Source organism: Eptatretus burgeri, chromosome 10 (assembly GCF_056783735.1).
Source record: "Eptatretus burgeri isolate ZD-2024b chromosome 10, Ebu_testis_v1, whole genome shotgun sequence".
In the NCBI taxonomy this organism is placed as follows: domain Eukaryota; kingdom Metazoa; phylum Chordata; class Myxini; order Myxiniformes; family Myxinidae; genus Eptatretus; species Eptatretus burgeri.
Genome location: NC_140970.1, coordinates 101,304,744 through 101,318,358, shown reverse-complemented (window position 1 = coordinate 101,318,358; position 13,615 = coordinate 101,304,744). Strand labels below are relative to the sequence as shown.

The 13,615-nt window shown below is 43.5% G+C and overlaps 1 protein-coding gene across 2 annotated transcripts in view; it reads right to left on the bottom strand.

The window, feature by feature from the left end:
- LOC147019294 (lysine-specific demethylase 5C-like) overlaps window positions 1-13,615 on the bottom strand; it is a 131,675-nt gene that overhangs the window by 37,448 nt on the left and 80,612 nt on the right. For both annotated transcript variants that reach the window (XM_085899673.1, XM_085899672.1), the window contains exons 22-24: window positions 12,701-12,839; window positions 10,641-10,820; window positions 1,053-1,196 (exon numbers count right to left, since the gene is read on the bottom strand). In XM_085899673.1, coding sequence (XP_085755799.1) covers window positions 1,053-1,196; window positions 10,641-10,820; window positions 12,701-12,839 — 463 coding nt within the window. The remainder of the gene's footprint in view (window positions 1-1,052; window positions 1,197-10,640; window positions 10,821-12,700; window positions 12,840-13,615) is intronic.

The following is a 13,615-nucleotide window of genomic DNA, read 5'->3' as shown; positions in this document are numbered from 1 at the left end:
TTCCCACCAACTTGTGGCGTGGAATGGAGAAAGTTGTTGGTCCACGTACTCCATGAACCAGTGTGCCAGGCCCGACATTAGACTGCTGGTAGGAATTTGGAATTTGGCCAGAGTGCTGGTGATAGCTCGCCTACACTTGGTGGACATTCATAATCTCACTGTATTGTTCCTCAACGAATGCGAGCAGAAGGGACATCCGGCGAAAAGTCATTCCGAGTTCAGGAGCAGTTTCTGAAGCAACACCCTGCCCCTCAAAACATGAATCTGACAGTTTAAAGATGGGGTGAGAATCATACTCCGGCTAAACGGTTCAGAGGTACATGTGCTATCTGTGCAACCTCCTGTCAGCCCTTATCGAATGTGTAATGCATTCAGGCAAATTCAAAACACGATTATTGAAGAAAGGAAGGTACATTAAAAAAACAACAATCACCCATGTCCCAATAACCTTTCACAGCCAATCACGGATAAGACAAGACTGCCTCTGGCAGTGCATTGTTCGACAAGGCTACAAAGTGAAAGATTTGATGCGTCACGATCAGCATCACAGGAACGCGTTGTATTCTCAAAAATCCGCACAATGATCTTTGTGTGTAAAAATACGCAGATGTTTCGATGTTGAAATTCATTTAACATTCTAGAGGTCAATGTGTTTGTGCCAAGTGCATATTTCTTGCCGTACACATTTGAACTACCGTAAACGATAAAAAAACTTTCACATTGTAATCATATTGTGGACATCTACAGTTTAACTGCCAGTGAAATTGCATGGTACACTTGTGGGTTGTTTACCCGCTTCCCACCCCAAAACAATACATGCTCCTTCTCCACAATTCCAATTTTTGGTTGGATTACATTTAGCAGGTGCATTGGCTTCGAGCGAAAAATGGTGGCCTCCCCACTTCAGTAAAAAATTTATCAGAGTAAATTCAGACAAGTTGTGGTAAATGGTCTTGGCTCCCTGTTATATCATGGAAGCTTAGCAAGTTGATATCTGGGCTTCATTTGCCTTGTATTTTATCAGACACAGATGTCGTCGTAACATGACTTACAATCGCCGTGGGATCCCGTGCCTCACGAAGTAGTTCCTGCAAAACCTCGGTGGAACAAGCGTCATTGGCTTGTTCCTTTTTAGCCAATTTGACCTGGGTGCAGCCCGTTGAAGAAACTCCAATGTCCATCCGTGGAGTCAAGACCTGAAATGCGTCAGCAAAAATAAATAAATAAAAATAAAGAAGAAAGCACAATGATCACCTGACCAAAATAAATAACTAAAACAAACTAGAGTGAAGTCGATGGTGCACCATCGTAAATCCCCATACTTCCCAACGAAAGCAAAATTGAAACATGGCAACAAAACTCCACCAGGAATAACCTAATGTCAAATTACGAGTTAACCCCCCCCCCCCCCGGGTTCATCTCCTGTTAGCCCAAATCCCCACCACCTGGGGGGCATGAACAGAGTGAAATCCAAAAAAAAACGTTACTTATTTAAAGCGTCCCCCAATGTCGATTGCACACACAAAGTTTCATTTCAAAAGAATGTTTAAAATTGAGCCCAACATTGCATTTTTCAGTATTTGACCTTTTGACCCCACCCAGTGAAGGACATAAAATGACATTCTGACACCTTCTTGCCATGTGGTGATCATAAGCAAGTTCGGTGAATTTCTGCACAACCGTTTGGGGGAGGGATAGTGTGACGGGATGGACAGACGAAGCCGATTACAGTATCCTCCTGGTTTTTTTTTTCCTTTTCAAAAAGCGAAGGGGTAACAAACATCCAATAGGAGGAGGTTGACAGACATTTTATTGCAAAATCTGGAGAAATACAAGTTCAACGCTGAAATTGTCATGACATATATATTGTTACGTCTGAGGGGGGGGGGGGGTATGCATTCAAAGGGTAATTAGGATGTTTAATTAGGTATGCCATGCTGTTCGAGTACCAGGATCTCGATGTAATAAGTAGCAATTCAGTGGTGATAAGTTGTCTAGTAAATGTCCATTTCTTCAAGGGGGAAATGATAATTGTCACGTAATTAGATAGGGAGACGGGTTGGGGTAAGTGTGTGCGTAAACCCTTTTAGTATTCCCTGGAGGCTTGCCGTGACGTCACAGGACAGTGCTGCGGATGGCTCCGCCCCGTGATCACGATTGGCGGAAGGCGACGGCGGAGGGCCAATAAAACGGCTCGATTGGAAGTGACGAGGACTCGAGGATAAAAAGGTTCTGTTCGGGGAAAAGGGGTGGGAGAAGAAGATCGATAAAGAAAAAGCGTTTGGGTGGAGGCTGTTGGGTCGGAGCGTGCTCGATTGTTGCGCTGGTTCGTTCCTGGATTCATCGTGTCTCGTGGCCTTGCTGTCCCTCGTGCCTCACCTCGGTTGGCTCTGGGGTTCTGCTGGCTCAGAGTACGGGGTCGAACGGTGGGCAGACCTGCCTCCCTCTCCTGCTCGCAACTTGGTGCCAGAACTGGTTCCCTGGTGGCTGTGAGTGGACTTGGGCCAAGACCAGAAGGTCGACAGCACCACGGTTTCTCCTGCCCCTGACGAGCGCAACGCCAGCTCGTCCGACGCCAATCCAGGGACTGTTGCGTCTACACCACAGGCCAGCCTGACCACCAGGACCAGCTACGTTGTGTGTGTGTGTGTGTGTGTGTGTGTGTGTGTGTGTGTGTGTGTGTGTGTGTGTGTGTGTGTGTGTGTGTGTGTGTGTGTGTGTACTTGGTGCCTTAGAGGGTTTGAGATTTGTATATCCATTGGAATTGTTTGTGTTTTCCCCACGCCCGAACCCACACCACCATCCCGTCGAATCGCCCCGGATCCCTCCTCTTGCCGAGTCTTATTATTTATGGTTAGAGAAATAAACATTATTAACTCAGTGAGAAGCGACTCGTGCCACCTTCCTCGTCCCGTTTGCGGTCGAGCTATTAAAACCGCCATCTTTGGGTTATAAAAAATAAACCGCCTCCATCGTTTCGGCTCATTCTACGTTAGCGGGACTGTTCAAGTCCCGTGGACGTCACAATATATATATATATATATATACATATACATATATATATATATATATATATATATATACACATACATATATATACACACACACATATATATATACACACACACACACACACACACACACACACACACACACACACACACACACACACACACACACACACACACACACACACACACACACACACACACACACACACACACACACACACACACACACACCATTAGCAAGTTGTACATTAAATGACATAAGCAATGGTCAAAGCTTGCTGGGTAACACCAAGATAGTTGGCAGGTCACGTGTGCTGTGGAACATACGTACATAATGAACATCAAACGCGCTGACTGGTTGCACAATTTAGCGAGGCACGTCGTTCAACGAATGCGTCAATTCAAGCAATGCAGAAGGTTCAAAGACAGCCGTAAGTCGGTGCGTGATCTCGAGCAATCCAGCATGGAACCAACTGTTTTGAAAAGCAAATTTATATGGCTTATGTCACCAATTTGAAGGTTGTGTCTTCTTCGCTGGAGTCATGTTATTACCTTCCCCGAAGGAGGGGTATTGCATTTGGGTCTGTTTGTTACTTGCAAAATCGAAGATTTTTGAAGTTTATTGTTCAAGTCGATCTTGTTATTCTGCCTGTGTTTGTCTGTCTGTATCTATATATCGCTTACATGACACAATTCCAAACTGATCGTCATGAAACTTTACAAAGCTGTAGAGGTAGTCTCCACTGAGAAGCCTATTGATTTTGATGTCAAAGGTCATCTTGAAGTCACATTTGTAAAATCGTCGGTTTTCATCCGATTTACTTGAAATTTGAACAATATTTGCATATTGCGTCACTGGATTGGGAAACCAACTGTTGTTTTGGAGATCAAAAGGTCAAACTTCTAAAATCATCAATTTACATCCTATCGACTTGAAAGTTGAACAGGATTTGCATTGTCCGTCACTGAATTGGGAAAGCAACTATTTTTGAGGTCAAAAGGTCAAAGATCAACTCACGGTCAAACTTCTAAATTCATCAATTTCAATCTGAAGAATAATCAATTTTCATCTGATTGACCTGAGCTTTGATGAAGATTGTCAATTTTAATCTTCATGAAATGGACAATTTGATGTATCCGTGGCAAACTTCGGAGGGGGGTGGGGGGAGTGGATTTTGCAAGTATCGTGCTCTGCATGACAACATCTTGTTTGTCCGTTTGTCCACGCAAAATTTTGGTGCTTTTCTCTGCAACCGCTTGTTGGATTGAGACAAATTTTTCACCATTGGGGAGACTACTCAATTAGAATGTTTTATTGATAATTTTGCTGATGTATGTCACGTGGTGTGGCAGCCATGTTGGAAAAACAGAAAACTTTGGACCTCTGTATCCCTTAAACTGCACCAAAGCAAAAACTGAAACTTGGCACACGGAAAAAAAAAAGAACCTTCGAAAAACTTCCCTGAAGTTTCTGAACAGATTGAGGCGAAACTTTACACGCATGACCGCCTATCCATGAGGAACAAATGGTTCGGCAGCCATAGTGGATTGAAGAAAGATATTAAATAATGTTTTCTCTGGAACCACTTCATCAATTGACGTGAAACTTCACATTTATGATCGAGTAGTGATGGTAAATTCATGTTTTAAATTTCAACTTAAATGGATAGATGGTCTGGCAGCCAGAGTTATTTATTTTTTTGATCTGGGTTCTTTTCTTCTTTTTTTTGAATAAGGCTCACTTAACTGTACCGGGATGGGTTTGTGGTTAGAGGAGCAGCAGCTGAAATGTGAATCCTGTACAAGTTCCTCCTGATGACTTCATCTTTGTTCTTTGCTTGTTCAGGTTCCTTCTGAAGACTCCAATGCAGGACTTGTACCTGTTTGGTCTTCCATTTGATTTGAATTGAATTTATTTTAATCCCATTCTAAATTCGATTGAATAATAATGAAAAAAAACATCATGGGTCAGGGTCAGGTATCCAATCAAAGCAGGGTTGCATCAAAGCGGGACATCTTGGTACCTGGTCATCACTGCCAGCAGTTATAAAGTGACAGTTATAATTATGTCTCATTAATTACGTCACACACCAGTACACAAACGCCACACAACGCAAGTCCTGGCGAGGGTCTGTAATCTCTGATTGTTTTTTCGTGTTCGGTGTTATATATTTGATAGAGTCTGACATGACGTTCTCCTCAGTAAAGAATGAGTCACATTTACTCTACGGCTAGGATACGGCGGCCGCGCCCCCCCCCGGAATTGACAGAAACGTGCGGCAGCCGCAGAGTTTCTGAGGTGGCCACAGGGTGGCCCTGCGCCGTATGGTTATCTTTTACAGGCCGTAGGGGTCTCCGTGGAATTAAATCGCGGAGTTATAACTCTTTTCATTTCTAGGTTGGCCGTAGCAATTCGACAAGCCATAGCCATGACGTAGATGTGTTCCACGTCGACCGTACGTAGGGCGTACGGTGGGCTTGCGTTAATTGTGCGGCTGCCGTAGGCTCTTATCAATGAAAAATGAATTTTGCCAACCCCCCAAAAATTACAAAAATAAAAATTACGTTCGCCTTATGGCACCTTGAGGCTACCTTGCGTCTGCCTTGAAAATTATATGGCCACCGCAGGGTCGCCCTAAGGTCACCGTGCAACATCAAATCAAAGACCGTACGGCACCCCCACATTTTCGGTCTCCACAATTTCTAAATACCCCGTGCGGCTACCCGAAAATAAAAACATATGTGACTGCTACATTGTGTGACCGTGGAAATACTGTGGCCGCCCTAAGATTGCTAGTGGCCGTAGATTTTAAAGACCCTACGGCCGCCGAGCCAAATGTGACTGAAGCATAAGCAACCTCAAGATGGTATGCCTCCTCCTCTCATTACCTGGATGGAAAGCTTGCTTATCGGAAGCTCCATTTTCACTTGTGTGGATTGTGCCCTCCCCGAGAGGTTCCATATTAACTACTAGCAATTAGAACCCGTCGCTTTGCTGATGCGAATATTAAGGGTGGAGGAAAAGAGGGAGGAGGGGTGAGAGAGTTAGGAGGGGATGAGCCACGAAGGGGAGAAGAACGAGGGGAGGGGGAGCAGGAAGAGTGTGACGCCTCACCAAACCTTGCTTTACATTCGGGGGTGGGGTGGGGGAGTTGGGAGCAAGGAGGATGGAGGAGAGAGGAAGGGGGGAGGAGGGGTGAAATAGGGAGGGGAGGGGGCTTGGAAGGAGGTAATCATGAGGGGAGGGGGTTCTGAACTTGTGTTTGGAAGGGGGACTTGAGGGGGAAAGGGGTGGGAGGGGTTCTCGACTTGTGCATGTTGAGACCTCCTGGAAATGTCTATAGGGGGTGGGGAGGGGAGGTGGTTGGGCAGCATGAGGGGTGGGGGAGGGAAGGCAGCGTAATTGGAAGAGAAGGGAAGGCAGTGTGAGGGGAGGGAAGGGCAATAAAACATGCCCAAACAGCAACATTTTCTTTTTAAACACCAGGTTCTATATAAAACAGGGTGGGAGAATTTCACATACACACTCTACCTTGCAAAGGCCTTCCTGCATGCATGTATGCATGCTCGCACATGCAGTGACCTTTGCACCCTCCGGTTGCCTCATTCCAAATTGGAGTCGTACATGCTACACTCTGGGGAAACCGTTATAAATTCAAAACTAAACTGTCAATCCTGAACAGCTCCTCCCCGTCCCCCCAATAAGCGTTCCTATAACCTCCTTGCAAGTCCTTGCTCACCGTGCACACGCACCTGCGATACACACATCCTTTCACTCGCACACGTGCAAGGATTCTCATTGACACACTCAACTTTCCCCACACCCACACTGCATGGCAGGTCCCACGTGGCTTCGGCACCACAACACGTCCACTCTCCACGTGCCGAAGCACATGGGTCGCGAGATGGCCACGTAACCTCTACTACGACACCTCAGCCCGGGTGCGACTTCAGTTTGCGCGACTGCAAAACCCATACACGGCACACACGTACCCAAGCATGCAGGCACGCACACGCCTCAATGGAGAGTTCCTTTACACACCCAATCTACCCATTTGTACCACATCCGTGTGTGGTGTACGTGCATCTTTGTGCTTGCAGCAAATGCTGCATGCATGCATGTTCCCACATGCGACCTTTGCACCCCTCCGGTCGGCTCACCCCGAATCGGATTCGTACATGCTACACTCTGTGGAAGCCGATGTAAATTCAAAACTAAAACCTCAGTCCTTAACAGAGGGAAGGAGGGGGGGGAGAGAGGGTTGGGAGAGGGGAGAGAAAGAGGAGAGGAGAAGGAGGAGGGGGAGAGGAGAATGGGGGGGGGGGATTCCGGCAGATGTGACGCCCAGTTTAATGTCCATCCGAGGGATGGCACACACATTGATTAATCAACCTGCCTGTGAAACACTGGGATGACAGCTTACAGCTGGGTCAGGATTCAAACCCAGGCTAGACAGCTTAGCCCCGATTACTTTTCTTTACGAGGACAGGAAATGGATTTAAAAGGAAGAAGAGGCATCTCACGAAAGCGAGGATTCACATGGGACGGTGAAGCTTCAAGAAGCATCAGTGCTGCTCAGTTCTTTTGGCTTCCTTTGGTTCTCTTTGTTCTTCATAGTTCTCTTCATTTTCCCTCATTTCTATCAGCGGTTTCTAACTTGCTTCCCGTGGATTACTCGTGTCGAACAGATGAACTTTCTTACTCCGCAGGCCTTTGTATTTGACTCAGGCTTTGATGAACATTAGCTGCATCTCCGTGGAATCACCAAAGATGAACTTTCCCATTTCCTGGACTTGGTATTTTCATCAATTGAAAATCAACATTTCGTGACGCGTTTCCCGCCAGGATTTTTGACCCGGATTGGCCACATGCATCTTGGTTGAACTTTCACCATTACTCCCGTTGCGACGTTAACTGAGCATTATGTTGACTGGGAGACTGCCGGTATTCATCGGGAGGTCGACCTTCCGAGGATCTGTGGCTGGATCATCAAGGTGTGGGAGGAGATACTGTCAGACATCATCAAGCGAGCATTTCTGAAATGCTGCATCTCCAACAACATGGACGGCACAGAGGATGACATCATTTGGGAGAAGGAGGCTGTAAATGACGGTGACAGCGACAGGGATTTGCTCGACCCTGATTTGGACAGGGAGTTGCATGCAGTCTTCGACGAGGAAAGCGGTGACGAGGATTTCCTCGGGTTTAGCTGAAAAGCTTCATCAAAACTAAACGGCCCTTTTCAGGGCCACAAATCCACAAGAAATACAGTGTGCATGATACCTGTATGAAACCCTTTTCTTCCTTTTTCGAGGAACAGTAAAATCCTCTTTATAATATTTTTTTAAATAAGAAAGAAAAATAAACACTTCTTGGTATCCTCTCCTCTCTCTTCATCTTCTTGAAAATGAGAATAAGACTGTTAGACAAAATTAAGTGGACGTGTGAGGAAGCATGTTGATACCTCCGTCACGTTGATCCGCACAAAGTTAATGTACAAACGTGTTTAGATCTAGATCAGAAAATAAAATGATCAATATATTCATTTATTTTGAGGGTGAAAAACACGGCTGCGGTTAATACACCGGAAAATACGGTAGGTCAAGGTTTCAGCACGACTGTCACGAGAATCTGTTCTGTTTGTTTTCTCATCCTGTCTGTCCTTTATCTATTAAACAACTAGAGTTCATTGAACACATGACTAAATGCTGTCATGAGAAACAAGGACATGGGCTGGATCTACGAGCGGAAAATTTGATTGGTCTCGATGGTGTAAAATGCCATAATATTGTGACGTCCACGGGACTTGAACAGTCCCGCCAACGTAGAATGAGCCGAAACGATGGAGGCGATTTATTTGTTTATAACCCAAACATGGCGGTTCTAATCGCTCTCCCGCAAACGGGACGAGGAAGGTGGCACGAGTCGCTTTTCACTGAGTTGATGATGTTTATTTGTTTTTCTAATTATTACCAGAAATAACAAGACTCGGCAAGAAGAGGGATCCGGGGCGATTCGACGGGATGGTGTGGGATCGGGCGTGGGGAAAAACACAGACAATTCCAATGAATATACAGATCTCAAACCCTCTAAGGCGCCAAGCACACACACACACACACACACACACACACACACACACACACACACACACACACACACACACACACACACACACACACACACACACACACACACACACACACACACGCACGACGCAAATTCCTTGTCGATGGTAGAGAGGTGTAGAGGTTCTCAGGGTGCCAAGCCTATACCTGAAAAGCTACTGCGTCAATATGGATGTTCTACTGTGTACTTGGTCAATGAGCTCCAGAACACATATTTTGGAGAACTTGGAGATAGCAACACCAATGAAAACCAGGGGTGCACACTGTACAGCTCAGATATCTTGCCAGAGATAATCCCTTCCTGGTACATCCGCTGCACTGTCCTGTGACGTCACGGCCAGTCTTCAGAGAATACCAAAAGGGGTTTACGCAGACACACTTACCCTATCCCGTGTCCCTATCTAATTACGTGACATTTATCATTTCCCCCTTGAAGAAATGAACATTTACTAGACAACTTATCACCACTGAATTGCTACTTATTACATCGAGATCCTGGTAAACTCGAACAGCATGGCATACCTAATTAAACATCCTAATTACCCTTTGAATGCATACCCCCCCCCTCAAACGTAACAATATTTTGTACAAGTACTGTTAAACCGAAGGGTTTTGAAAGGACCCAAAAGGCGATTTGTGTTCTAGTGTTTAAGTGCTGTATATAATTAAATCTAAATGAAATAAAGATTTTAAAGGTCATAGGAAAAAAAAAAAGATTTCTGGAAGTTTACCGCCGTTGATACGTCTTTTACACCACCTTATGTAGCATGTCACATTAATTATTCATGCCTGTAGTTTGTGTCCTTAATGACGCCATTAAAAACAGTAAGTTTCCTGTTTGGAATGATTTTCAATTTGGTTTGACTGCCAGATTGATGGAATAAAAATATTATCACTCCTCTGTGCATGTGAGATTGGGACGAATTCAGAGGCGAAGTATTGATAAGTTCTTTGCTCCAGCTATTCCACGAGCCTTGACTTTGTAAAATAAATAAACAACTAACTAAACAAAGCAAGAAGACAAAAAAAAGCAAACAAACAAAAACAGGATTGATTGCATTTCCATCACTGTTCACTATTGTTCAACGAGCAGAGCAACTATTCGATACTCTCACAAGTTCAGTGATTTGCATACAAATTACATTTTTTAGAGATAGGCAGTTCTACCAATTCAAAGTTCCATTTACTCAGTTGATCTGACAATAATTGCTTCCGATGCCCTTTGTCACTCATGTGAAGAACAACAGTGTCCTCATGTTCTTGGAATTGAAGTAAAATGTCCACATCAGAACGTCCTTCTCCTACATAATATATGTCCATGCTCAACCTTAAAAAAAAGTATTCAGATTCTGTTAAAGAGAAAAAAAAATTAAGAGAGAGAACCCTACTCCTAATTTCTATAACTTTGTAGATCCCCCTCCCCTCTTCTTTCCACCAAAAAATAAAAATAAAAAACCCTTACAATACCACTCCCCTACCCCCCATACTTCTACCCAAATTCACCTCATGTAAGGTGTGAGACGAACATCGACGGAGGAATGCTCGCTGAGCACGAGTGCGCCATGCCCGTGCCGCTGTTGCCTGTGCTTCGAATGGTGCTAACACATCGAGTCTCACTGGAATCTGACGACCCTGAACCAGGAGGCGCTCCAGCACTGACAAATATGGAAAGTGATCTCCGCTCTGTTGGTGTCAAAGTCATGAGAAAACTGCACATTACTGAGCAAAGTTAAAAGAGGAGGCTTGTAAGAAAGAAAATAACTTACAATATCTGCTTTATGACAAAAAAGGCATTCTCTTAATTACAACTTGAATTCAATAAACTTAGTGTTTAAACATTTCATGACGTACACCAAACCATTCCATATGCAAGTCCGAAAAGCCAGCTTCATCTGTCCGAATTGCCACAGTAAGAGTTGTGTTATGGCAAGTCTATATTATATAGTTGTCCATGTTTACCTGGAATACAATGATGTTGAAGTGATGCCTTGCACTCACCTGAGCTGGTTAACTCGAGCTGCTTGCTTAGCAGCCTTATATGACATGTTTTAGAAGAATTGCCCTGGAGTATACTTTATTTATTGTATGTTTTATAAGGTGCCACACAGAAGGAAACAAACAGTTAAATGGATTAGACATGTTTTTCTCCTTTTGAGGGAAGGAGTCTACACTATGAGAGATCTTGTCTGTTTCGCCATTTTTCTCAGATGGCCAAACAGATCTTTGTCAAACTTTCAGAGGTTTATCAGTGAGTGATGGGGAGTGTTTTTGGCCAAAAAAAAAAAAGGAGAGATAATTTTTTTTTTCTTAATCGCTCTATAGTGCCAAAACCTTTGTAGCTATATGAACTGTAATATTACATGATTCCTGACCCCATTCCTTAGTGGGTGAAGGGAAGTGTTTGAATTGAATTCTGAGCTCAGGAGCATTTATTTATTAATCTTCATATTCTTCTTCAAATGGTTGATCTTCACATCTTCCACAGATGAAAATTCTAACTTTTGTTCCCAAATTTCCAGTAATACCACCGCACATCTTGTGACATCATCTACTGTACAACACTGTCCACTTTGAACCGAGTTCCTTCCAGATCCTTTTCCGCATTGTGAACAAGGCCATCGTCCACTTTATTTTCTTTCCACTTCACCACTTACTATCGCAATAGTTTTATTAATTTTGACTCACTTTTATTCTCCATTTCTGAAACATCTCCTTTGCTTCTTTTTCACGTTCAGTATTCAATACAAAGTCCTCAGTGTGGGAATCGCAATCTTCCATTCTTCGCCAAATTTTCGATCTCCATTACCAGCAGTCAAGGACTTAAAACTGATTCCTGGTGTAATCCTACCTTGACTACAAACAATTCAATGCAGCCAGTTATTCTTTCACATAATTCTCCTGTTTTTTTTTAATGCATTCCCAAGACTGCAACTGCTCTTGTTGGTCGATCATACGCTTTCTCTAGGTCAACGAAAAGAAGACCGTTTCATTTTCTTTGCCCAATGCTTCTCTCGGCATCGTCTCAAAATAAAAACCGCTTCTGTTGTTGATCTTCCTGGTATAAAACCACACTGGTTGTTGTCTACATTTAAAAGCGTATTCACTGTATATTTGCAGCCGCGGAATCATCTTCCAGCGTAATGAACTTCCCTTTCGAGATCAACCGCGCACCGAAACTGGAACGTGGCTAGATAAGTTAATCGTTCTCGATCAGACTAGATAAGATTGGAAACAAGGATCTATGACGTACAAAAGAAGAAGATAAACAAGAAAAATTTGGCAATTGATAAAATCCTCTATGACACACCAAAGGGCGAAATCAAATGCCTTCATTTTCCTTTTGTATAAATATATTATTGATCAAAAACGATGACAGTTACAGCTTCCCAGTTCACGAGCCAGCAAGCCAAGCAAACTTGACAAGTCGAACATTTCACTGATACACACACACATATTCTGGGATTATTTGAAACTGGCGTCGTACATTTCAAAAACATCAAACGTACGTGTATGCATTTGACGGGAAAATCGAAAATCAAAGGGACAAGACGTAACATGCACACCTGCATAGTTTCCACCAAGCCAATCCAGTCTTGAGCATCAAGCAAAGCCTGCTTCAAAGCGAGGACCTTGGGTAGATATGCAGGAACACGATCGGCTTCATTCACGATCGCCTGGAGCGTCGTCACCGGCAGCGGAGGTCTATAGTGACCCGGTGGACACACGCGATAACGACTCGTTCAAAATCTCACTGTTTTAAATCACAAAACCAAGGTTTGATGGGATGGCAAGTTGGCCAACCATTCCGGAAAAATAGAACCACCATTTCACCAGATAGAATCTGCACTTTTGGTGAATAGACTAATCAACTGTACACAGAAGTTTTATTTTATTCCGACTCTAAATCCGAATAAGCAAAATAGAGCGACAATGTAAAATGCTGCATCATAATCGAAGGCAAGCATATAGCATCTGATGGTTCTTCGAATATACAATGTCACAAGTGGAGTTATCGAGGTTCTGCAGTGTTCAAGTACATAATTCAATTTAAATAAAGGTTTGAAGTCATACAAATAAATTAATTTGGGTTTCACTGCCGTTTTACCCAGTGTCGATTACAACACCCGATCTAACAAGTTACCATGAGTTATTCGTGACTGTTTGTGTCATTTATAACATCATGAAAAACTTTGTTTCCTGTGTGGAATGATTTTAAATTTTGTTTGACTGCCAGACACATGCAGTAAGAACTCGAGGGCGCTCGGTAGAGCGCATACTTCCGCCACGCTATTCTGATCCAACAGAACATATCGGGCCCAATAAATTCTTGAAATATCATGATATATATATATATATATATATATATATATATATATATATATATATATATATATATATATATATATCTCTTTTTAGCTCCATCTCTCAATGGTGAAGGATCACTTGAAAAATTAAATAATTCTCGTATCCGGATCCGG